This window comes from Micropterus dolomieu, linkage group LG15 (genome assembly GCF_021292245.1).
Source record: "Micropterus dolomieu isolate WLL.071019.BEF.003 ecotype Adirondacks linkage group LG15, ASM2129224v1, whole genome shotgun sequence".
NCBI classification, from domain to species: Eukaryota; Metazoa; Chordata; class Actinopteri; order Centrarchiformes; family Centrarchidae; genus Micropterus; species Micropterus dolomieu.
This window is the reverse complement of record NC_060164.1, coordinates 540007-566100: the sequence shown is the minus strand read 5'-3', so window position 1 is coordinate 566100 and position 26094 is coordinate 540007. Positions and strand designations below refer to the sequence as shown.

At 41.4% G+C, this 26094-nt stretch overlaps 1 protein-coding gene across 1 annotated transcript in view; it reads left to right on the top strand.

The window, feature by feature from the left end:
* LOC123984457 (heterogeneous nuclear ribonucleoprotein L-like) overlaps positions 1–22272 on the top strand; it is a 50612-nt gene extending 28340 nt beyond the window's left edge. The window contains exons 5-10 of the mRNA XM_046071370.1: positions 2454–2539; positions 2627–2723; positions 6696–6768; positions 17197–17268; positions 19717–19934; positions 22147–22272. Coding sequence (XP_045927326.1) covers positions 2454–2539; positions 2627–2723; positions 6696–6768; positions 17197–17268; positions 19717–19934; positions 22147–22272 — 672 coding nt within the window. The remainder of the gene's footprint in view (positions 1–2453; positions 2540–2626; positions 2724–6695; positions 6769–17196; positions 17269–19716; positions 19935–22146) is intronic.
* Positions 22273–26094: the final 3822 nt, after the last annotated feature.

Here is a 26094-nt window from a genome sequence, read left to right as displayed (position 1 = left end):
CGCCAGATGACGCCGCCCCGACACCCGGAAGTCATCGTCCACTGCGCTGAGCACGTCCGCCTCCTCGGAGTCGGATTACTGCAGCGTCTCCGGATCTAAACCGCGAGCGGGAGAAGCCGAGAACGGGCTCCCGAACGAGGAAAGGAAGCGTCGGAGCCAGCGGATGAAGGTCGGGAAAAAGCCTCAGCCGTCCCGAAATCCTCCGACAGATCACGCTGTGAACCCCATGAGTGAAGCCGCCGGGCCGCCTCAGCGGCCGCAGGGCCCGCACCACGGGGAAAACACATCCGGCCATCCTCGGAAAAGAGAGCCATGCTGTACCTCAGTACCCGCACGGAAAGGGCTTCGCAACGGGCGCAGGCAGCCCCCTCGAGAGCTGCCCGGGCGTGCTCCATCCCCAAACATGAGACACACATCTCATGAGAATCTCCATCCGTGATGTACCGAGGGCAAGAAAAAAACACACCTTCTGTACATCTGGTTGCCGGACATGCTGGTAGACTTCTTCTTCAGGTAAGACATACTGCTCGTAGGACTGGAGCTTACTTCAAACAACATACAGAGCGCCTGCTGAATAGAAAAAAGCTAATGATGAGTGTGTACAGGTGTGCTTTATACTCCTCCGGTTATTCCGTCACACCTTACCGTTCTAGCAATAAGCCAATAGGATTGGAGTGATTTCATTCACGTTCAGACCTGCTTCGCCTAGAGGCGTTCCCATAGTGTCGTAACCGACGCAGTTCGAGTTCCCTCGAAGGGGAACTAAATTGCTGAATGCAGTTTTTCTCAGTCGCTTTGGTACATTTCTGCAATCATCCTCAACATTTACAAAACTATTTGTATTTGTAAACTAGGGTCCTATGAAATCCATTTTAAAAGAGTGTGTAATCATGGTGGATGAATAAAATTTCATAAATTCAATAAGAAATATTACATATTGAATCAGGGGTGCAGTGGTTAGCACTGTCGTCTCACAGCAAGAAGGTGGAGTGTGTGGAGTTTGCATGTTCTCCCCGTGCCTGCGTGGGTTGTCAGGGATTGGCTCAGCTGGGATTGGCTCCAGCGACCCTGTACGCATAAGCGGTTGACAATGGATAGATGGACATATTGAATCAATATCAATGAATTGAATGAAGTTTAATGCAATATAGAAATATTCAAATTTATGTGGAAAATTCAGATTAAATGTGTTGCAACAGTAAGATATTAAAATACTATAATACTATTTATTAGGGGACAATTCACAATGAGTGCATTGCTGCAATACATGTATTGTGAATTGTTGCTACTCTCACATGGGCAACGCTCCTCTTTGTTTACAAAGCTTGACCGGACGTACTGTTTTAACGGAATATCTGAATCTGCCCACACAACCACAAAGTCTACAACGAGTTTGTGTCTTGCATCTGCTGATGTGGTTTCATCTTTAAGGCACTAAGCCCCACCCCCACCGTGTGTGATGTGTTCCTGAGCGAGACACTTAACCCCTAGTTGCTCCAGAGCTGTGCGACCACTCACATATATAGCAATTGTAAGTTGCTTTGGATAAAAGCGCCAGATAAATGACTAATGAATTAATTAAGACTCCTGATTTGTAGAGATATAATCAACATTTTGGCAGATTTCATTATATTCCGCATTTTACAGTTTGCATTTTTATTGTCAAATTCTGCTATTTCGTCCGAGATTTCTGCAGCTTTCAGGTGGGGCGGGGGTCGTTTTACCAAATCAATGGTAGGGGAAACACTGTGGTCATATAGCAGCCAAGCAATTGGTTTAAAGTTTCTACTATTTTGCTATTTGTGGCACCCTTATGGGTTGAATTTAATGAAATAATAATATAATGCAAGCTACACTACAGTAACCTGTTCACAAATCTTTATTCAAAATCATGTTATATCAAGAATCAAGGCAGATGTAACCAATCCAAGAATGCTTGCCAATGTCACCACTCACTACATTTTTAAGTCAGTTTAGACTACATGCTACAACGTTTGTTACTCAGTGGGAATCAAGAACACCTCTTGCCAAATTTGAGGGAGACTGGATGAGTGGTTTAGGAAGGCTTTACAAAAAATGTTCTTAGGAAATCACATGATGGCAGTTGGCAATTTCCTGCTTGACGCAGTGATTTTGTGTCAAAAGAGGGAAGAAAATGTGCTTCTTTGTATCTGTTAGAAGGTAGTGACACAATACAGTCAAAATAAAAAAATGTATTGATTGGAGTGTAACAATGTCTGAGTTACGTTTTGTACCATACTTTGTCAAGTTTTGAGTCTACCAGATCCCTAAAAAAGACCTGAAGATGTATCAGCATGGAGTTAGATTTCTGTCTTACTGTGATTTGGTACTGCACAGTGGCCTGAGGCTGCTCTTCATGCAGGGCAAGACTCACTAGAAAATTAGAAACTTTTAGATTGTGTTGAATTTCTTTCTTTCCTTTTGTGGTCCAGGATGTTCTGTACACAGTGTGTAATCCCATCGGCAGTGTGCTGAGGATCGTCATCTTTAAACGAAATGGAATTCAGGCCATGGTGGAGTATCCTTACTAATGTGTGAATTTGTGTGTCTTTACATGGTATGTGTTGGAATGTGCAGTGTGCTCTCCTTGACCCCACTCCTCCAGGTTTGAATCCGTTCAGTGTGCTCAGAAGGCCAAAGCTGCTCTGAACGGAGCTGACATCTACGCTGGTTGCTGTACACTCAAGATTGAATATGCAAGAGTAAGAGACACAAAACACATCATCAGTCACAAGTATTGTTGAGAGAATGTGGAGTAAGATGTGAAATGAGGTTATGTGGTTTGAACCAATAACAGAAATTGTACAAGATTGTAGACAGGGTTCAGATCATCAGGAGCAGCTGAGACATAACTGTGTGTCATTTGCGTAGCGATGGAAACACCATGTTATATGTACAGACAGAAAATAATGGGGCCCAGCACTGAACCTTGGGGTACACCACAATACATACTTACTTCTGAACAGAACTCCCCACCTGATTGTGACTGGTACCCTATTCAGACGGACACACTGACGAGGTGATTTATCTGACTGCGTCAACAAACAAATAGGTGACTTTAAATTGTCCTTAGTTGTGAGTGTGACTGGTTGTCTGTTTATGTGTGGCCCTGCAATGGACTGGCAACCTGCCCAGGGTGTACCCCGCCTTTCGCCCGATGTCAACTGGGATTTGCTCCAGCACGCCCCACGACCCTGTACACAGGATAAGCGGTTGACGATGGATGGATGGGTCAACATGCTTCAGCTGACTATTCTTTGTGACACTCCTCCCACCAATGTTGAACTTGGATCAGACTTAGGTGATCAGGAGTCTAAGTTAAGGATGAAAATGAATTTGTTGATACTGATATTTAAAGGTTAACCGACCAGCTCGCTAAAAACAAGAGATAGAAAGACAAAGTGTGCATGTGTTGGCGTGTGAGAAAGAGTGTGTGTGCACAGAACGAGATAGGTGAAACTGAAACTTAACTTTATCTGGTGATTGTGTCATGATTCAGTGTAATTCTGTGGTTTATCAGTGACGTGTATGGATCTGCACTGGGACAATGACAAGAGACGAGATTAACCTGTCTCATTTTACATGTACAGAGTGGGCCTTATAAAGAAAAACATCTTTTACCGTTGCATCATTCTCTTTCTCCCTCCCTCTCTCTCTTCCGTGTGATGATGGTTAAGTTAAGGCAACACCTTGGTTAAAGTTAGAGTCATCTTAAATAGTAAATATACAGTAAACGCTAGATCTGAGATGACATCATTTTGGAAACAAGGCTGGCAGTAGATGGTAGAACATAGGTTTATTTGTCATATTACAACAGGTTGTAAAGTGAAATTAAGTTTTTGACTCCCTTCTGCTATGTAGCAGACAATATACAGTCATACAAAAGCAATTAAAAATTAACTAAATTAAAAATAAACTATAATCAATGGAGCAGTGCTGAGGATGAATTTGAGCTCAACTGTCTGATAGCTTGGGAGAAAAAGCTGCTCTGCAGTCTGATGGTGCGGCAGCAGAAACTAGTTAGGTTAAGTTATCAATTTCCCCCGATATGAAGTCTCATCTGTCAATATTTAAATATGTATTAGAGCAAAATATTTTTTAAGCCGAAGTCTATGCCACAGAGTCTAGTTTATGTCTCGGTAGGATTGGTGCAATTGGTGAATCAAACGAACAACATGGAAGCACACAAACAGCATCCAAAACAACAACAACAAACAAATAAAAAACTAGTGAGCTATTTTAAATAGTTTTTACAAAAATACAGTGACTTACAAGAGTTGGGAAGCACAGGGGAGACTCTCCCTGGCCTAAGTCAAAGCTAAGTCTTTTTTTTTATCCATTCGTGCTAGAAAATACCTGGTGACGGCCACTTTTCTTCCCATATTAGATTATGGTGATCTGATATATGAATGCTTCTGCCCAATGCCTACAAAAATTGGATGTTGTGTATCATTGTGCATTGCGTTTTTTCACTGGCTGTAATTATAGGACACATCATTGTATCCTTTACTAAAAAGCAAAATGGCCCTCTCTTTATGCAAGAAGGTACACTCATTGGCTATGTTTCACCTATAAGGCACTTCTTGGATTAGCTCCTACCTATTTGAGTATCTTTTTAACAAGTACTCAAGGCCATTATGGATTACGTTCAAAGGAAGTCATACACTTGTTGGTCCCCCGTGTCCGAACAGAATTAGGTAAAAAAGCCTTCATGTTTGCTGCAGCTTCTGCTTGGAACCTTCTCAGAACTCGTTGAAATTGACTGCCTTTATTCCTTATAGACATTTTGTTTCAACTCTGAAGGATATGGATATGAACACTGGTCAATGTTGCTGTTTATAAAGTTGTGGGGCTTGTGTTATATGTATGTGTACTTGATGTCTTTTATATGTTGGAAGGTGTTCTTTTATGCTGCATCTTGGCCAGGTCTCTCTTGCAAAAGAGATTTTAATCTCAATGAGACTCACCTGGTTAAATAAAAAAAAATAAAAATAAAAACTTTAGCTAACTTCCTTCACTCTTTATTCAAAAGTTGGCAAGCAACACACGGGAGCTCTGCTTTAGTCTTGAGAAACTGCAGTCTTTATTCACTGGCCACTGTAACTTCTGCTGTACATTTACTGCTAAACAAGACTCATTGCTGACCCGTTTTTCTCTATTCACTGGGGCACCCGTTCACACACTCACTCCTTCTATTCCTCCTCTACCACACACACACACACTGACAGCTGCCACAAAGCTACACAGCTAATCAGCTGGGATCATCACAAACATGACAACAGACGGACAGACAGTACTGACCTGTCGTTTATGTGGAACAGCAAAGCTAACGTTACTCACCTGTCCAGCAGAAACAGAGCAACCTCAGCATCGGTTTTCATTCTTTTCAAATCTCGGGGATTTATCCAGCAGACCCTCACAGATGTTAACACAGGTCTTCCCCTCGCCTGGTCATATAACTTATTTCACAATTCATCAGACCTTTCCCTCATTGGCTGTTTCTCAGCCATCTCCACAACTCTAGAGTCCCGTATTGAGTCAAGCATGTTCGAATGTACCAGTGTTTGTTTACGTTCTCTCCCACTGCTTCAAGCATGAGTGCAACCGCCACCTGTTGCACACTTCGAGCAGCTTTGTTTGTGTTCCATTTACAGACCCAGGGCTGTGTAGGAAAACTGGATTTTTTTCAGAGCACACGAATAACCGAGAGGTAACGAGGAAATATTCGCTGAATTTAACAAAAACTGTACTGGATTAGAATGGCAAATATCCCTTTAAACTCTATGGCATTCATTAAACAGCGAAGTGGCAGGAAAAAAAGAGTAACTATTGTATATACAATATCATGACATGCGCAGACAGAATGGTAGATAGACGTTTCTGTAAAGAAATTCAGTTCCATATTCAATTTGCTGGTGAAAATTGGTCAGGCTTTCCACGTGGGTCTGTTATCTATCCAGATTTCTGCATATCTTTCAGAATTTTCATTTTGAGAATTCTGAAGGGTTTGGCATAGAGTTCTTGAAACTAAACTTTACACTGCTAGATTTTAAGCCTGAGATGTCAGTTGCCGTCAGACTGTGATCGGGGGCAAATCGCCGATCAATCGAGGAGTCTGCCGACTCGACATCCACATCCAGTCAATGAGAGCAGGCGGCTACTTTTTTCACCACAAAACACTTTTTACTCACCTCCAGCTCTCTCTGCAGCACAGATAATTCCTGCTACCTGCGTGTGTTAAACCATTGTTTCCATTCAAAATGCGCTTTTGACCAGTAGTCGGGTGACATCGTCCTTGTCAGCTCATGTAGTGTGTGACCTTCTGTCAGCTCACGTAGTGTGTGACCTTCTGTCAGCTCATGTAGTGTGAACGCCACAACGACTGCAAGACTCCCGTCACAAAACAACAAGTCTTGTAGTCTGAACAGCACGGCGATCTGCAGATGCAGAAAGTCGTGTAGTCTGCATGAGGCTTTTAGAAAAGAGCCTGTTGGATATAAAATTTTCATCTGCATAAAATAATACCATACATCATACATACATCCCAATTCATGCAACAACGCAGATTCTATTATTAATATATAAGTAAATAGAAGTGGACCAACAATGCAGGTCATGTATAACTGATATATTTGACTGGATTCTGATTCATTCTTTCATTTTTGTGTCAACAGCCAACACGTCTGAACGTGATTAAGAATGACAACGAGAGCTGGGACTACACAAAGCCATACCTGGTCAGACGAGGTAAGACACTCTCCTTCTGTCTCGCTTTCTCTCCTGTCTCTATTTCATATTTACACTAAATTCAGACTGACCACTGGACCGTTTGGGGTGACACTACTTATTTACAATACGGGATATTCTGTGACATGGAAGGTAGGACTCTGTTTTTATTCTGAATTCTCTGTAGTGGCACATTTCCCTGCAGCCGTCCTTGATTCCTGTTACACCGATAGATGGAAATGGTCCTAGTTTTTGCTGTAATTTGTGAAACTGTGTCCAGATCTCATTATGGGTCAGTCTCCGGCTGTGGATTAAGAGTTTAGTCATAAAAACGTTGGACTGTTAGACCTCCATCACACAAGACTCCTCTGCCTCCCGTCTCTCCATCTCCAATCAAAACACTCTCACACCAGCCAATCACCGGCCTCTCACAAGCCTGCACCTCAGCTTACCATGAGGAGAGAGAGAGAGAGAGAAAAACATTGAGGGAGAGAGAGAACAGAGAAAGAGGGATGGACGTCAGGCTGACCATGCACAGCAGCTTTCTTCCATCTTCACCTTCTGCAACCCAGCAAAATGAGAGAGAGAGAGAGAGAGAGAGAAAGAGAGGGAGGGAGAAAAAGAGGATTTCACTCCTGCCGACCACCATGCAGCTGCTGCTTCAACATGCCCAGGAGGCCTCGGCCCATCCTCTGTCTGCAGGACTCCAGTAGCACTTCCTTCTATCTAGCTCCTACACCCAGAGTTTTTAATGTTCTCCTCTGTGTGGAGAAATAGTCTCGCATAGCCTGATGTCTGGTCCACACAGTGCGTTAAGTTCTTCAGGGCCTCTAGATTCTAGTCTCAGAGGTTCTTTAATGACAATCGTGCAAGTCCTCCAGCAAAAAAGCACTAAAATTCTTTTACTCCATACACTAAACTACCTTTTTGATTTTCACTGCAAAATCCAAATAAGAAATCTTTCTGGTTAAACACTCAGCATTGTGGACCAGACTTGACATGATGGTAGTCAAAAGTCTGGTTCTGCGAGTCTATGGTATAAAAGTCTGGCCTAATCTCTGCTCTCTGTCACTGAATTAGGGCTGTCACAATTTTCAATAGAGCTTTTATTGTGGAACAAAATAATGTAATGTCCTTAGACATAAAACACGTAACTCTGATGTAGCAGAAGCCTCTTGCTACAGATAACCCCAGTACAGACGCTGACTCAGGAGTTCACCCAGCCCAGTGACTTTATTTCACACACCGCACACAAATACTCTCAACATAAAGTACTTTGCCAAGGCCAGCCATGCGCTTCCCAGCTCATCCACACCAGTCCCTCCGGGGCAGTCCTCACCAGCAACCAACACAAATCTTCACCGATAGGCTACAGCCTCACTGGCTGTTCTTCTTGTCACAGCAGGTAACTGGCAACTGTGGTCCCCCACACTACTGCATTTAGAGGGAGAGCTATATTAGTGAATGAACAGCAGCTGTGACAATTTGCTCTCCCGGGCTCTGCTCACCTGAGCCACCTGCCCCTCCCTCTCCCTCCCCCGACTGCAGCTGAATGCAAACCATGCTCACCTCCACAACTGAATTAAACAATAATATTGAAAGCAAGGCTACATCATTGCAAACCAAAAAATTCACCTTACGTCATTAATAAAATCTAATCTCACCTATAAAAGTCTCTCTTGACTTATCACTTTGATATTTTATCGAAGACTGTTTTGCTAAACTAATGTAATACAAAGTGGATGGATGCATCAATGAGGATAACAGCTTATTCTCAGTTGGAATGCAGCAGGATCATGGCTGAAGAGAGTTGTTCTGAGGTTAGATGTTTCTTCTAACTACCCTGACTCCACATTTGCTTTCAGTAATGTGTGAACGATTGATTTTAGTAGACAAATTCAAGCAAGTTGCTCGAAAACGTTAGTTGTACTTGGACTAAATAACACATCATTGTTTTTCAAAAAAAACAGTTTATTGTGACACCCCTAATCTGAATCCCCTGGTAACACTAGCTGTACATTCAGGCACGTGCGTGTGTTTAACATAATGTAGCTCTCAGAATGTTGATTAGTGTATTTTTGATATAAAGTCTCATTTGGATGTATTGGTGCCTTGTTTAAAATGAATTTACCTCTGACAATCACTGTAGTCTTTGCACGGTCCTGTGTACAGTTAACTACCATAAATGCTGCATTCTTTGTACTGTATGTGGTGTGTAGCTGAGGACCAAAAGTCTTAAACTGTGTGATGAGATTAATGTTGGGGTCAGTTCATTCTTAATTCAATCAGTTCAGGAAATTGGAATAACTTTCAGACATGAATGAAACTATATGTGACATCTAACGCTTCTTTATAGTTGCACTATTAAAATCTGCTGTTGAATAACAAAGGCACTGTTTTTTTCTCAGTTTTGACTCAGCAATGATGCTCTGTCTGTGTTTCCAACCAACACTGGTCCAGAGCAAGATATCTATAACAATCACTAAAATAGTGTGATGCCCGTGGTATGACTGTGTATTGCATCCGTGTCATAGAAAAAAACGGCTCCATGGTGTCACTAAAGGGCTGAAACTCCACAGAGAACCTTTAAGGAGTGGATACTGTGGGCTGTGTAATAAACATTGGAGCCTGTAGGGCTCAATAATGCAGCCTCAGACTGACAAATGATCTATGAAGTGATTGATAGCATTGTGAACTGGTCCCAACTCTGTTACAGAAGAAAATTTACTAAATGACTGCATACAGTGTTATATGTTTTCAGTGGAGGCACATTGCAAGGGCACAGACAGGGACAAGTCTTGTCTTTGAGTTGTAATGGGAATCACTGGTCACACAGTTTATTTATATTACAGCTCATTACAGACAGAAGGGAGGGAGAGATGGGGATTGGTTACAACAATTGCTTGTTTTTGAATCCAGAGTGGTCCATTAAAGATGAGATTTATGTTTCTCGCAAGTTGAGTTGATGATTGGTTAATAAAAATAAAAAGGACCCCCAATGTTGTGATCTCTAGAATAGACTTGCTTTAAAAGCCAGGAACAAAACATTATCTAGCAGTTATGTAAAAAATATCTGTCTGTCACTGCTGCTCTTTACGGTTGTCTGGTGATACCTTATGATCTTTTCTCCTGTTAGTGAATGGTCATCAAAGTTGCCTCACCACACAGTTTCCTCTGCTGCAGTGGTCAATGCACAGTGAGGTTCAGTGGCTATTGATATAAACACGCCAAGGTAATAGATGCTGATTGGTTCCTCAGATTGTGTGTTGGATACGCAGGTGCTTATTGGATATATGAAGTTTCCTCAGATGCAGATACTAGCACCAGTTATTCTATTCATTCATTCCAGCGGCAGCTGCTGTTTTTTTCCCCTGCACTCTATATGTTTGCTCTTTCCTTCTTTGTACTGCAACTGCTGCACAACAATTTCCCTTGGGATAAATGAAGTTCTTATCTTAAAGTTGTTAAGCGGTATGTTGTCAGAAATGATAATATCTACATTACTCTAAATTTTTTTACATTTTAGAAAGGCTACAGAAATGTGGATGGGTAATTTATGGTAATGAACACAATTGTATAATTGAATGCAAAACTAGTAGTACACAACTGTCACAACAGGTGTAGGGTAGAGCAGGTTGGAGGACCCAAATGCAGAACACTGAGTTGGATTAGTTCAAAATGTTTATTCACGAACTGAAGACAAGCACACTTATAATGAGTGGCTGAGTCCAGGGAATCCAAAATAAACACAGTCAAAGCAAACAAGGGGATCCAACAGAAAATCCAGCAACATGTACAATCCAAAATCCAAGGAACAAACAGGGAAAAGGCAGGGAACAGGCAGGAAACAGGATGAGACAGAGTAGGCTTCAACCACTACAACAATGACTGGACAAAGACTGAAGGAAACAAGCAAGCATAAAAACAGAAAGACACTAAGAGGTTGCAAAACACATGACAAGACTCTAACTGGAACTCAAAACCCAGAACAGAGAAGACAGACCAAGTAACTGAGGAATACGGGCAACTCCACAAGATAGAACAGACTAAGAAAGCTGAACAGAACAGGCTAACACAGAGTGATCATAACCAAATGAATAAATGAAACTGGCAGGGAACATAAACTGACATTTGACAGACAGAAACCAATCATGACAATAGGGAAACTAAAAACAATACCCAATAGAAAAATAATTAAACAAGAAATAAGGCAGGCACTGATAATATCCAAATTAGACAGAACAGATCAGAATATAAATAAACTAATCCCAAACACAAGCAGACGGATCACCAGTTATACAAATAACCTACAACCATCTGGGGAAACAGACTGAACTGGGATCAGGAGTAAACACTAACATGTGAACTAAGGCACTGGACTAAGAACTGAGGCAAAGAACTAAAATGCAGGACTAAGACCAAAGATGAGACAAGAAAGATACTAAGTAAACTTAAACATGCAAATGAATACAATAATAAACAAGGCTACACAGAGAAACACAGAACCAAAAACAGACTTAAACAGGATCAATAGAACACACCAAATGGAACCAAAACAAGACCAGAATCCTTAACTCATAACAACAACAGTCCTACACAAATACTGCCATTGTAGTTAGTATTTTTATACGAATGACTTATAATATTTTATGTTTTTATACTGTTTAAGATGTTCCTGCTAACTTACAGTGTAGAGAATAACAGGTCTCCTGTTTTTATCCTCATTAGGTTTTAGCTTTCATACCACCATGTCACTCTTCTCCTCTTCCTCTTCCTCTCCTCTTCCATCCACGACCACCTCTCTGCTTACCTTCTCACACTGCTGGTACCTCTTCATCTCTTTCAATCTTATTATCTTGTTTCTGTTAATCCTCTCTTCTTCCTTTCATTTCTTCCTCCTCTTTCCTCCAACATACCTCTCCCTCCACTTTCAACACCTTCCTTCTCTTTTTTTGTTTGCTGTTCCCCCCGACATCCGTTTTCTCCTCCCTTTGCCTTCCACATTTTCCTTGCTTTCTCTTTTTCTGAAAGCAACTCCTTCCGTCATTTTTCTGTTCTTCCCTTTTTGTCCTTCTCCTGTCATTCTGTCTCTTCCTTTACTCTCCTCTTTTAGCTTAAATGTTTAAAAAACTGTCACTGACAATAAGCCAACATTATTCTTTGTGTGTGTGTGTGTGTGTGTGTGTGTGTGTGTGTGTTGAGGCTTTGCATAGTTCATGTTGCTTCAGATCAGCTTTCACAAGGTCACAACCAAGGATGGAGAGGAATCCATAGTCATAATCATATAAACACTTTACTGCTGTACATTTACTGTCAGATAAAGGTCTACAGCTACAGCAGGTCTCTCTGGGGTTGCACAGTGACAGTAGGTTTTAGGTCTGGTTCTTCTCTGATGTGCTGGTAGTTCATTTCTCTTTGTGGGAGGTCATGTGATTCTCAAACTCATACACTAACTATAAAAGCAAAAATCTAGGGAAACAATAATAAATGGTGTAAATTATGACTCTGGTCAAGACAAAATGACAAAATGCTTTCAAACACCAGACAGTTAAAAGGGAACCTGGTTTGCTGTCATCCTCGCAACAACGCTGCAAGCAAGACAGCTCTGTGTCGTAGTTCCATACTAAATACTAATACTATAAAGTGTACACTATGAACTAATGTTGGCAGTCAGAATGCAACAATGGAATTAATGTACTTGTGAATTTTGTGCTAACAACTAATGGTACATGGTGTGCGTTAACAGACATCGCACCAGTTCCCACACACCTATCACATTCAGCTGTCAGCTCTGTTGTGCAGTGCGCTGTGACACAGCAGTCTCCATCAACACCACAATCACTGATTTAGTCTACATATACTATGTCTGCACTACATTATTCCCAGTATAAACCCACTACAGACCAATGGTTTGCAACTGGGACCAAACTAAAGACAACAGTAACCAGAACCAACACTTGTAAGTGTGGTGGAGTCTGGCTAACAAAGCAATGGTTACCATCAACGATAATGTTAACCATGTGGTAAAACTGGTCACTGAGCTCATCATTAGATGGGCCTTTCTGGAGCTGTATGAATGTGGTGAAAAGCCAAGTACATATTTAGCTTGAATCGATTAGGTTGAAGTAAAGGCTGATCTCTGAAACTGATTTGTTCAGTTCTGGTCCGAAGTGTCATCCAAGGGCAGATCTTTGATGGAGCTCAGGCCTCGTACTGAGGACGCCAGCTATACTCCAAATGATGTCATTGTATAAATGTGGAATCCATGTGGAACAGGACACCAGTATTAGTAGAGAAGGTCAGTTACTGTGAGATCGTTGCCATGTGTGAAAATACCCACGCTGTGTTAGCTGTTTGTAAGTTAGAGACTGCAGATGCATTGCACTACAGGCATTAATCAACAGAACTTATTACTCTTTACAGACTGTTGGCAATGAGTGTTGGGAAGAATCAGCCTTTCATTTAACCAAGATATCAAAGTGAAAGAAGTAGAAGTCATCGTAACTGAAAGTTTTTATTGCAGTTTTGGAGATGTCTGAGTGGTTGCCTCTGCCAACAAGCCATGCATTTGCCTTTTGTGTTTGTGGTAGGAGGTAGACTGAACAGGCAGAAATGCAAGTGAACATTTTCCATTGCCAACGTGTGGTTTGCATTTAGGTCTGCATTCTGCTGGTTTGACTGCGCTGTTTTATAATTAATTGTTGCCATTCATTAGCTCCCAGCATTTTCCTGTACTGCCTATACCCCTTTTTTTGCTGAATATCACTGGAACGCAAGAACTGAGCCTCACACACATGCACGCTGACTGTGTCTGCTGCTAATCTGTGGTGAGAAGGTCAGTGTGGCCTTCCTGCTGTCTGACTGATCTCCAAGCCCTCTCACTTTTCACTGATGTAGCATCTCTAAATGGTTGTGTGTGTTGACGTGTGTGTGTCTGTCTTCAGGACATAACACAGCAATGCATCAGCACCCGTAAACGCTGACCTGTGGAACAGTGTGTGTGTGTGTGTGTGTGTGTGTGTATGGGTGGGAGGGGGATCCTTTTCTCTCTTCCTATCAGCTGACTCTGGCTCTTAGAAAAAAAAAAGTCAGTGTCATTTCAATGTGCCTCCAATGTAGAAAATAGTTTGTATGTAGCTTATAAACTGCAGTTTGTAATGCTTTGACTGTGTTGTGGATAAAAACATGATTAAACGTGTTTAACAGCCACAGTGATGATGGTGATGTTTTTATCATTATGATGATAATGTAATGCAGGTTGATGTTCTTTCGTGCTGAGGGAGAAAAAAGAGAAAGCTTGATGCCTCACAGGTACTGTCTCTTTCATATCTCTGTTCACATGACCCTCTATACCATTATACCTGCCTCTCTCTGAATAAAACCACCTTAAAGCTGATTATTTCTTATTTATTCACCTCCATCATTATCATAGATGGTACTGAAGTTTTATTTTTCTGGGATGTTAACATTAGTCATTAATGTGGTTCATTGAAATGAATGAAATTTGAAATCAGCTCACTTACTTTCAACACAAAAAATGACAAAACCACTACATATCTGTAGTGGTTTGTAGAAGGACTACAGATCTGTATTTGGGTTTGTGAATGAAACAGCAGCCCTTCTACCTACTTTCTAGATTCGTTCTCCTTTGGAAAAAAACTTCTGCTTATTTTGATTTGTTTTTGTAATTTTAATTTCTGAATTACAGATGACAGCACACAGAAATTACACACTTTAAAACATATTTTTCTTAAGCTATCATGTAAATTAAATGAATTATTAAGTAAGGCCATCTCTGTCGGGGCAATAATTCAGAGGTCAGCTTCATTGTGTGTGTGTTTTTTATTTATTTAACCAAAATATTCCAGATAACAAAATGTATAACTAAATGCCCCCTGTTGGCTTTAAAGGAGACCTATTATGCTTTTCCACATTTTATGCCTTATCTACAACGTTACAATGTTGGATGTTCATGTTAAACATGGTCAAAGCTTCAAATAATGAGGCAAGAGTATTTAAAAGAATAAGTCCAAACCTCAGATTTCCTCCTGTTCTGAACGCTGTTTTGAATTGCTTATTCTATGAACGGCTCCGTTGTACGACACACGGAGCTACACAGCTGGTTTGGTCATTTGTGCCGCACAGTTATGCTCAGTCTGTCTGTACCGCCAAAGTTCTTTTAGGCAAGTCCTGCCACTCGGGCCGCCATCTTGGCAACACTTCCGGACACTCATTTTGGACTAACAAGACCAGTCTCCTAGAACTGCACTTTTACTGGTCACTGGGACATAAAAACTACATGAATAGAATCAGCAGTAAAATCTGATAAAAATCGCTGAAAGACTTTGACAACTTTGCCTCAAAATAAGGTTTAAAAAGCGTTTTTCCCGACCGGTTATACTTCTACTATGCATGCGTCACCACTTCCGCGCATGCGTTGTAAAGGTAAAACAGACCCTTACGTAAGTGGAACCACGCGATTGGCTGAAATATGATTCATGCTTTGGCTGTTAAAAGCAGACGATTGGCTTTCTAGCGGGAGGGGCGGGATAGCCGCCATCTTTGCCATTAAGGGCTTTCCCCATAGAGTTGTATTGAGGATATGATTGAGTCGCATGTCTACTCTAAATTGTCTCTGTTAGCGCTCAGTGGCAACAACAGCCTGGTAACATGCTTCAGGTCTTGGCCACTCAGAATACAGTGTGCTTTGGGGGGTGGCTTAAAGAGACAGGTGCATCTACAGCTTGTTTCAGACAGAGGCTGAATTGAAGGCCTTCATGAAGAACCAGTATAAGACAGAAAATTATTTTTTTGAACTTTGAATCATGCAAAGCTGCCATACAGGAGTCACAGAAAGACAGTATGGGACTGGAAAAGGACTATAATAGGTCTCCTTTAACAGTGGCTAAAAAATGGAATTTGCTCTACCATGGAGAATACAGTCTGTGTTCAAATGGATTCACAGCTGCTATAATGGATTTTAATATCGATGTGAGGTTTTACGATTATGAAGACATCCATAAAAACTTAAACTACTCTTCCAATACCCTTGATGATGACCCTTGATTAAAATGGTTATGTTTTGGTGCACTCCAAGGGCTGTTTTGTGGATACTATAAAAGTAGCAAATTTTTGTGTCTCAGATCTCAGCTCTTAGCTAGGTGAGAAGAACATTTGCAGGGGCCTCTGGGCTCGGCCGGGATTGTGCCTTGTTCTGTTTCCAGGATGGCAGCCATAGAATTGCACATTTGGTTTTTACAAATGTTTGTCATTCTCCTGACCTCCATGCACTTGGGTGGTTAGCAGCTGTGTGTGAATGTGGAAGTCCTCTGGCCTTTTTGTGCCTTGTTTCTTGCATATGTAGCTAATTGGTTGGCAGGGCCATTCCCAGTCACAACATAAGCTGCCACCCTGTCCTTCTCAGGGATACTCCCTGCACTTTGTTTGGTTATTTTATCATTATTCCCTACCAACATCCACACACCACATTTAACACCTAAACCCTGGAGGCCTCGCTCTAGAGGTTTTCACATCCAAACTGGGGGAAGACCCCAGGGCTGACCCGGAACATGCTGCAGGGATTACATATCAAATCTGGGCTTGGAAAGTCTTTGGATCCCCAGGAGGAGCGTTAGTACGTGGCTGGGTAACAGGACGTACATTATGGATTACCTTGCTTAGCCTGTTGCCAAGGCAACATCTGAATATTGTTGGCTGGATGGTTAGACATGTAAGACAAAATCATTAAAGTAAGACCCAGGTTGTGTGAAACTATGATTTCCCTTTAATTTCCTGTAATTTTGAATGTTGTTTAAGGGTAAGGAGTTTCCAGCCGGGCTGTTAATGCAATTTGTACTTCTAGGCACAAGCGATACCTGACAGCTGCCCCTCTGCATTATTCTACAGCTTCACAGTCTACTGTGGCATTGTGCACTGTGGTGTCACCTTGTGGCTGTCTTTTAAAGGATATACCAAAGAATGCTTTTGACAACTTGGTCTTATTTCCGCTGTTTTGTTTATTATTTCTGTCAAGAAAATTAACATTGTAATGACCAAGTTAATTGCTGAGATCTGGGAACACATTGCTGCTAAAGATCCAGGATGTCTAATGGGTCAAGAAACACAAGCAGTCAGACTGGTTGTAAACAAACCCCTAGGTCAGTCAAACTTGTTTGGAAGAGAAAACAAAGGTGAACTGTAAAATGATTACCCAAACTGCCTGTTGTAATCATCCAGCACCAAGAGTTTGTTTTAGCTCTGTTCCAGACTTAGAGCCCTATGAACAGGCAGTGTGGTCTTTTTGGTCGACTATACTGCCGAGCCTTCAGTAGTAAATGCAAAGTCTACATCTTTGACAAAAGCCCATTGTTTTTACTGTGGGCCCTGCACTCAATCTAATTATGAGTGTGTGTGTGTGTGTGTGTGTGTGTGTGTGTGTGTGTGTTTCAGACCGTGGAAAGGGCAGGCAGAGACAGGCCATTTTAGGAGAACACCCATCATCCTACAGTGAGAACGGCTATGGTAAGATTAACACACACACTTAGAATTACACTGGAAACTGAATCTGCTGCCTTACACTAGGCTGATACTTTATCTACAGTCCCCATACCTTGAAGGTGAAACTAGACACTCGCTCGCACGCACGCACGCACGCACGCACGCACGCACGCACGCACGCACACACACACACACACACACACACACACACACACACACACACACACACACACACACACACACACACACACACACACACAGTATAGGTGAAGATTGCCAGTCATGTGTGATGACCAGAGGTGCAGCAGTAGGTATACCTTCACCTGCATTTGGAAACGGATCCCTGTGAATTATTCTATGCCTCACAACACACACACACACACACACACACACACACACACACACACACACACACACACACACACACATGGAGGACTGATACTGACAAATTTAGAAATAAATACAGAAATAAATAAATGCTCAATAAATAAATATGCATCCGATTAAATGCACAAAAAAATAAAGTGAATAAATAAATGTAGGCAGTAATTAAATTATACAAGGAGACATAAATGTATATATCTATTTTAATTAGCTTCTTTACTTATTCACCTTTGTAATAACTATCTTATTTATTTATTGTCCGTATACTGAGTGACATCTGTATGTGTGTTTGTGTGTAAGAGAGTGTCTAGTTTCACCTTCAATGCTTATTTATTTATTGAGCATTTATTTATTTCTGAATTTGTCAGGATCAGTCCTCCATACACACACACATGCACACACATATTATTATTGGGGGTAAGAAGAGTCAGTATGGTAGTGATACTTGAAATGCCCGTACCACACCAAACGCATACGTGCCTCTTACTCAGTCAGGCTCATGGTTCTTCAAATATGTACCACACATAACTTGACTTGAGCACATGTGTGACTGCTATCAGCTTGTGTCAGCAAAGATAAGCCCCACCCCTGCTCCAGCTCCCAAACTGTGATTGGACAGTTGATTAATCAATCATATAATGATTATAATTATATTTTGGTATGAATGATGCATCTCTATATTAAAAAAAGTAAATCCTCCCATGCTCCTCCTGAAACATTGAAATGCAATGAACCTCTTAACTTTTTGCGTGATTTGATTTTGAAGAAACATGGAAAATGTCCCTATAAAAAATACTTTATACAGTTATTTAAGAAAAAATGCTAAATAATTAAACATGTTTTTCATTAAATTACAGTTTAGCAGGTTAAAAACCAGGGGCGACCGCGCTTTTTCAGCAGCAGCCCCTAAACTATGGAATGAGCTACCTCCACTGGTCAAAATGGCCCCCACCCTCAAAACTTTTAAATCCCGTCTAAAAACTCAGTTTTATTCCCTGGCTTTTAACCCAGCATGAGAGCTGTCAGGTCTACTGTTGTTGCCCTTCGATTGTTTCTGAATCATTTCTTTGTGTGTTTGTTATGTTTTTATGTCTTCTATGTGGGTTTATATGTGTTTTATGTTTTATTCTTTGTGCAGCACTTTGTAAACCTGTTTTTCAAAGTGTGCATGTAAATAAAATGGATTGGATTGGATAAATTAGGACACAGTTAACATGAAAAGGAAATACACATAACATTGTGTATTGTATTTCACTTTACCTCTTTGTGTGATTTGTTTTTTAATCAGGTATTATAAATCTTCCATACAAAATAGTGAGCAACTGCATTATTCAACATTTAGTTAAAGGGGCCATGTGTAGTTTTCAGTGGGCTCTAGGGGTGAGGTTTCACATTGCTCAACTCAACTCCTTCCCAAGCACGTGCTCATGTGCATGCTTCAACTAATGAGCGAGCTCGAGACGCCCAAGACAGCGTCACACAAAATACTACAGTGTTTCCCCGACCATTGGGAGGCCCGCCCCACCTGAAAGCTGCAGAAATCGCGGAAGGAATCGCAGAATTTGGCAATAAAAATGCAATTAACTGTAAAACACGTAATTTTATGGAATCTGAATTTCTTCACTTAGGACACAGCATGTGTGGCTGTTCCAAGAAGGAAAACAATCAAATGGTTCATTTTTATGTGACAACACAAATAGGCAAAATGAAATTCACTATCAAGGTTTAATTAGTCTCACACCAGCATTAGTAAAAACTAAAAAGTACATGACGTGCTGATATTTACAGTATTGCAGGCATGTGCACACTAGCCCATGTCTACTATGATAAAAAGCTTTTTGAGTGAGTTAATGGTGAGTCGAGCCCTGCAGCTGCCTACTCTTGGTGGGCAAAGGTGTCCATATAAGTGAACGTTCAGATCAGTTTGTGGACTGAAGGAAACGCGCATGCAGAACTAATCATATTACGGCCACAGTCAACATGTGTCAACAACACCTACATCTAACAATAACAGTAGACACAGGAGGTTCACTTTATTGAACTGAAATGAACTGAGAATCTCAGCTTCTCTTTTCTCTGCCTCCCCAGGTCAACCCTGCCCCCTGCTGCCTCTTCCGGGGAACAGCAGGTACAAGCTCGCCTCAGTGGACGTTCCAGACATGGTGTCCTACCCTCTGCCCCAGTCCTCCTCCTCCTACTCTGCCCATGCCCCCAGCTCTGTTGCCATGGTGAGCGGCCTCCATCCATCCAAGATGAACTGCACCCGCATCTTCAACCTCTTCTGCCTGTATGGCAACATTGAGAAGGTAGGAGTGTGTATTCTTAACATGTTTTGCTGTTTGAACAATATAATGATCCCTGCTTCATTTCGGGCGCATTCGCTTTACTTCTTTGAGTGTTACACGTCCTTTGCTTTCACCTTTTGGAATAAGAGGACAGTACAAAAACCCGTGCCATCCTTTTGCACAACAGTCTCCCATCAGGGTGCTGCAGGAGAAAGCGACATCAACCTTCATGACTCAGTCACTGCCAAGCTTAAGGACATTCAGGAAGTTCTTTACTTTAATGACAGTATTCACTTCCTTCAAATTGAATTAATAAAATCATATTTGCACAGGAGAATTCATCCAGGATTTCTACCTGCTAAAAGGAAGTTTTTCCTTGCCTGTGTCGCCAAGTGCTTGCTCATGGTGGGAACTGTTAATGTTACAAAGAGTACAGTCTCCATATGCTCTATATGAAAAGAGCAATGAGATAAGTTTTACATTATGGGAACACTGTTGCTAGGCAACTAACAACCAATGGACACTGTCATGTTTTTTTCCTTCTGAATATTAGTGTTTGGGAATGGGAAAAGTACCAACGGCAAAAGTAACCAGTAGGGATGGGGGTCGAGACCCAGTTCCAAAATTTCTCAAAACTAAAAATCAACAAGGTTCGAGCTTATCGATACTGCTATCGAGACTTGCGGGTCCTATGATGTAACGTTATGTCTTGAGCGTCAAATCTGATTTAATTTGAAACGCAATGGATAAGAAAATCATCTGGCTGCAGTCTCTCTGTCGGCTCCTACACACACACACACACAGCGGCGGTGGAATACGGTGAGGGTTAAGTTAACGTTAGCTCCAAACTTCTGTAACGTTAGTTGATGACAGCTACGCTCGTTACTGTAAGTATGTGCAATAAAACCTTCGCAAGTAAAAAGACAATAGTTTATCAATACACAATAGTTTATCAATACACGTCTGTAAGGTAACGTTAAACATGTAGAAATGGTTAATTTAATCATCTCTGTCCTCAGTATCTCATCCTGTATGTAAAGAATCAGATCGTTAAGCAGTCTCAATAAGGGTATCAATATCAATAAAAATTAATGATCCCCATCCCTAGTAACCAGCAAACACATGTATTATGCACATTTTCAGGTTCAAAATCCTATTTAGAGGTTGTACCAGAACAGGTTTGCATGGTTTAATTTTACTGCACATTGCTGCAGCCCTGTCCAGGGTGTACCCCGATGTCAGCTGGGATTGGCTCCAGCCCCCCGCGACCCTGTACGCAGGATAAGCGGTTGACGATGGATGGACATTGCTGCAGCTCCTCTTTTCACCCTGTGTTGAAGGCTTCGTTTTAGCTATGGAGTGATACATCTTGTCTCTAAATGATCTTTGTTGGGAGTTGCACATTCGCAGTTCCTAGCTAAGGACTACTAGCCAATCAGAAGCAGAGAAGGGCGGGTTAGTGAGAAGCTGGTAAACAGGGCTTCCTTTCTGCTGTACATGTTGCCGACCATGTTGGCAGCATAGACTGGAGCAAGAGTTTCAGAGTGTTGAGTTATTAATCTGTAACAAAGTATCTTTCATCCATAAAGTTTTAACTGAGCTCTGTCTCTACATCACAGGAACAACTTTATGTCCACTGACTGCCTGGAGGGTAGCTAGTGTTTGGAAGGGAGAGGGGAGCTGTGTGCTGCACCTCACTGTGTTTGAGACTCTAGTCGATACGCCCAACTAGTTCTATGAGGCGGATTTTGCTTTCATCCCTGTGACTTCACAGAGATGAACTCCCTTTGGGCTGGATTTTGGCCTTTTTCACTTTGCAAACCTATTATATGCACAAAAAAGGTATAAAAAAACAAAAAAGCGTAATACCTCCTCTTTAAAACATTTACATTACAAAGTAAATACACCGTTTTTCCACAGCATGAGGGCTGTGGATTCTGTCTATAGCACTTACACTGGAAGTGCATTAGGAAGGGATCTTTTAATGGTCAGTGTGAAGCAGTGTTTACAGCAAGTGAAACCTGTTTCAGTTTTCAAGGCAACTGACTATTATTAACTGACTAAGACAGACTTGAAAATTGTGAACTTTAACTTTAAGAAATCATTACATGTGTTGATTAGTGTTATATCTAAAAAGGTGAGTACAGCACGTACGTTGCTTTTATAACATAGCTCTTGAATGTGTGTGTGTGTGTGTGTGTGTGTGTGTGTGTGTGTGTGTGTGTGGTTGTAGGTAAAGTTTATGAAGAGTGTTCCTGGTACTGCGTTGGTTGAGATGGGAGATGAGTATGCTGTGGACAGAGCCATCACACACCTCAACAGCATCAAGGTGTTTGGCAAAAGACTCAATGTCTGGTGAGAAGTAGACCAATACACACACACACACACCTTATTTTATTATTTCTTAAGTATTATTTATTTCTTAAATATTATATCTTTAATGTGTGCTGCTGTAAAGACTATTCATGCAAATGTAAGTCAAATGTAAAATTATATAGTAAAAGGTGTCACATCTATCAGTTAGAAATAGAACCGCTGACCTTAGAACCGACACCGTAACCTAGTGAGAAGAAGAAAAAGCCACTTCATAAAAACTGTGAAATTCCTTTAAAATATGAAAAAAAGTCATTTCACAAGCGGAAATTGCGGGGGTGGGGGGTGGGGTCGGGGATGGTCATGAAATAAACCCTCTGGATTATTTGTGTGCCCTTCAAAAACTATTGCTTAAGAAATTTTATGTTTATTGTCCCCCCCAACTGGTAGATAAAATTTACGCCCTTGGTCACAAGTTCCCAGAGACCAAGGTCTCCAATGTTTTATCCAACCAGCCCAAAAGCCAAAGATATTAAATTTATTATGTTATAAAACAGAAAAAAGCAGTGAATCCTCAAAATTGGGGAAGCTGGAGTCAAAGTTTGGCTTTTTTATTGATAAATGACTTTAACAATAATTAGGACCATGTTGAAAACAAGTTTTCTCACTCACTTTAACATGTCAAGCATTCCATCCATAAATAAATAAAACTGTTGTTGATCAATTTGAGGTCAAACTATTTATTCAACAAACCATTTTAATATATGAACTATATAAATAGTCAAAGAAATCATAGATGTACTCTAATAAACAGTATTTATTAATAATACTTGCATCAGAGCTTGTTTACAGTTTTTCTCAGTTGCTTTGGTACATTTCTCAAATCATCCTTAACATTTGCAAAACAGTGAGTGCATTTCTCAAAACAGGTAGTACAAACGGCACAACACAGTGGATTACCTGCAAAAGCCCATAACTTGCTCAAAATCCTTAGTCAATCTCTCAAAAGCAAATCTTTATGTCATTGATCTTGTCAGTGCCATCAGAATGACAAGTCCGTGTGTCTTGTTATGAACAAGCAAGTCAAAATGTTTAGCCATCTTGTCAATATAACAGTGTACTCTATAAGTATTTTCTGATGTACACGTTGGCTAAGATTTTGATGACAATGAAATGCACAAGTCTGCACCTTTTTTGTATGGCATATATCACTTTCACCAGTACAAAGTTATACACTGCAGGAGAGAGGACAGGAATCACAGCTATGCTTTTACTGTTCGTACTGTAATTTGTTGACAGAGCATGTCATTGTAATACAGAAAAGAAAGAGACAGGACTGTTGCATTGGATACACCCCTTTGGCTGACGTTCCGGTCTGTCTCTTCCAGATCACAACAGATATCTTCATCAATTCAGGACACATTTACAAAAAAATTCAAATAGACATGTATAGAATGTCTATCTGTATATACATTCATATATACACATACCGAAGCCCTAATCAAATACTTTTTTACTCTGCTTTGCTGTGATAACGGGATAATTTTCTCGTGATTTCGAGATAAACATAATGCTAATTATAGTGGGGTATGTGGTACCATTGGTTAGCTCACTTGGTAGAACACAGGATTTATAGTTTTAAGGTTGCGTGTTCGATCCTCACTGAAGACTAAATTTTTCTTTTTAATATTTTTCATAGTTCTTTTCAACAAAGTTCTTATTAAAAGACTGTCTGACATGCTCACATTGCTGTAAAGCCCATGCGTTCCGGCATTTGGTCCACATCCATCAACCTATGGACTTTTCATTTCCCCATCATTCCCAGGCAGAGGAAATTCCTTCTCATTCAGGGGAATCCATGTAACGTTACACATTTCCTGACTTCCTGGATTTCAGAACCTTTGAAATAGCCGTCGGGAAATGTGGATTCTCCTCAATCTCTTAATAACAATTTTGCTGAAGAGGATAATAAATAACACACAAAAGAAGAAAAAGAAAGTCAACAAGAACAGGAATCAAACTAATCAAACTGAGCCCTGTGCTCTAACAATTGAGCTTATAAGTGACACTGGTAATTGCTTTGAAATTATCCTAAAGAAACGCACCTGCCAGCCCCTGTATTCAGCTATGGTTTGTTATCTCATAATCACAAGAAAATTAATTATCCCTTTCTCAGGGGAAAACAACATTCGTTATTACTGCTCACTGTGTATGGTTACTGTTTACTGGTATTTATGGTATTGTGGGAGAATGGTCTGAGTGTTGTTGTTTTCTATTCTTACTTTGTTTATGGTACGTAAGAAACATTTCGTTTAGCTATATACTTGTAGGCAAACGATATGAATAAAGTATTTCAACTTTTATTTTTGATTACTTTTTCAACAATTTTGCATGTAATGACTAATGCAATGAAATTATGCCTAGTTGTTTTGGGGGGTAAGATTATTCAACAGAGACTGGTATAATTAATTGTGATCAGCACGACATCTTGTCACAAGATCTCTGACGTAATTGCTGATGTAATCTGCACTCTGCGCATGCGTTGGCGTCTGTAGCTACCTGTCGGAAGCTGCGTCTTAAACCAAACTCTTATCCAGTTTTAATCCACTCCTTTTCGTTACATTTTTTATATCCTTTTTATTTAACTTAAGTTTTTAACTTAAGTTTTACGTGGGTTAAGGATTTTAGCCATCCGACATGGATTTTAAGCTAGATGACCGTAAAAACGCTATCAACGCTACTGATCGCAACAAAGCTCCGGTGACTATGCAAGCCGAAATAACTCTGCCCCATGAGGACTGCTCACTCCTTAAGGAAGCGAACAAGAAGATTGCTGACCTTATGTAAGACATCCGACGACTTTCAGAGGAACTCAAAGAGAAAGATTCCCTGCTGACTGGCTTTATGGATGTTGCTTCAGTACAAGCCAAACAGATTGTTTCTCTCAGCACAACCGCTAACATCCAGGACACCGTGTTTTGGGACCCCTCTAGCCTTCCCAGGCTTTCATCCTGCTCGACTCCGAAGCATCAGTCAACCTGGGCTGAAGTGGTGGTCCGTGGCTGCAAGAGAGGCTCGGATGGGGCTGCCTCTCCTCCGCACATCGGCCTCTCCAACTGCTATGCAGCCCTGTCTGACGACACTGCGGTCCAACCAGCTGATGCACCTGCGGCTTCGAGTCTCCCTGATACGGATCTCTTTCGGCGCACAGTGCCTTACCGACACTGTTGCATCTCCTCCACCGGCTACATCTCCTGCACTGGGCTGCCGGTCTGCCGCCGGGCCTGATCGGCGGCCGTCATCCCGGTCAAAAACCTCTGCTTCCTGACGTAGGATCCTGAAGGAGGCTGTGCTCAGACGCTCCGGAGGCCGTCTCTACCCTGCACCGTCGGGTAGCCCTTCTCTCAGGTCTGTTACTGCTACTCCAACACAACACTCGGCAGCTCACACACTCCATCCTCAGTCCGCACGCAGTGTTGAAGCAGATTCTGCTCAGTCCTGCTCTGGAACCACACAACCGGCATCTCCTCGTCCTCTTTTCTCCCCAACCACACTAATAATTGGTGACTCCATAACCAGAAACCTCCGTTTCTTTAACGCTACCACTCGCTGCTTCCCCGGTGCCACCACAGCTGACATTTTAAAAAAACTCCAGGACCTGATGCCGTCGCTCCCGTCCTCCATCACAAGAGTGATAGTCCATGTCGGAACAAATGACACAGCTCTTCGGCAGTCTGAGCTGATAAAATCAGATTTTAACCGTCTTTTTAAAGCAGTGCGGAAAGTCCGTTTTTATCTCTGGTCCCATTCCCACAGTTGGTCGCGGTGCTGGCCGCTTCAGTAGACTCCTTGGCCTCCACGACTGGCT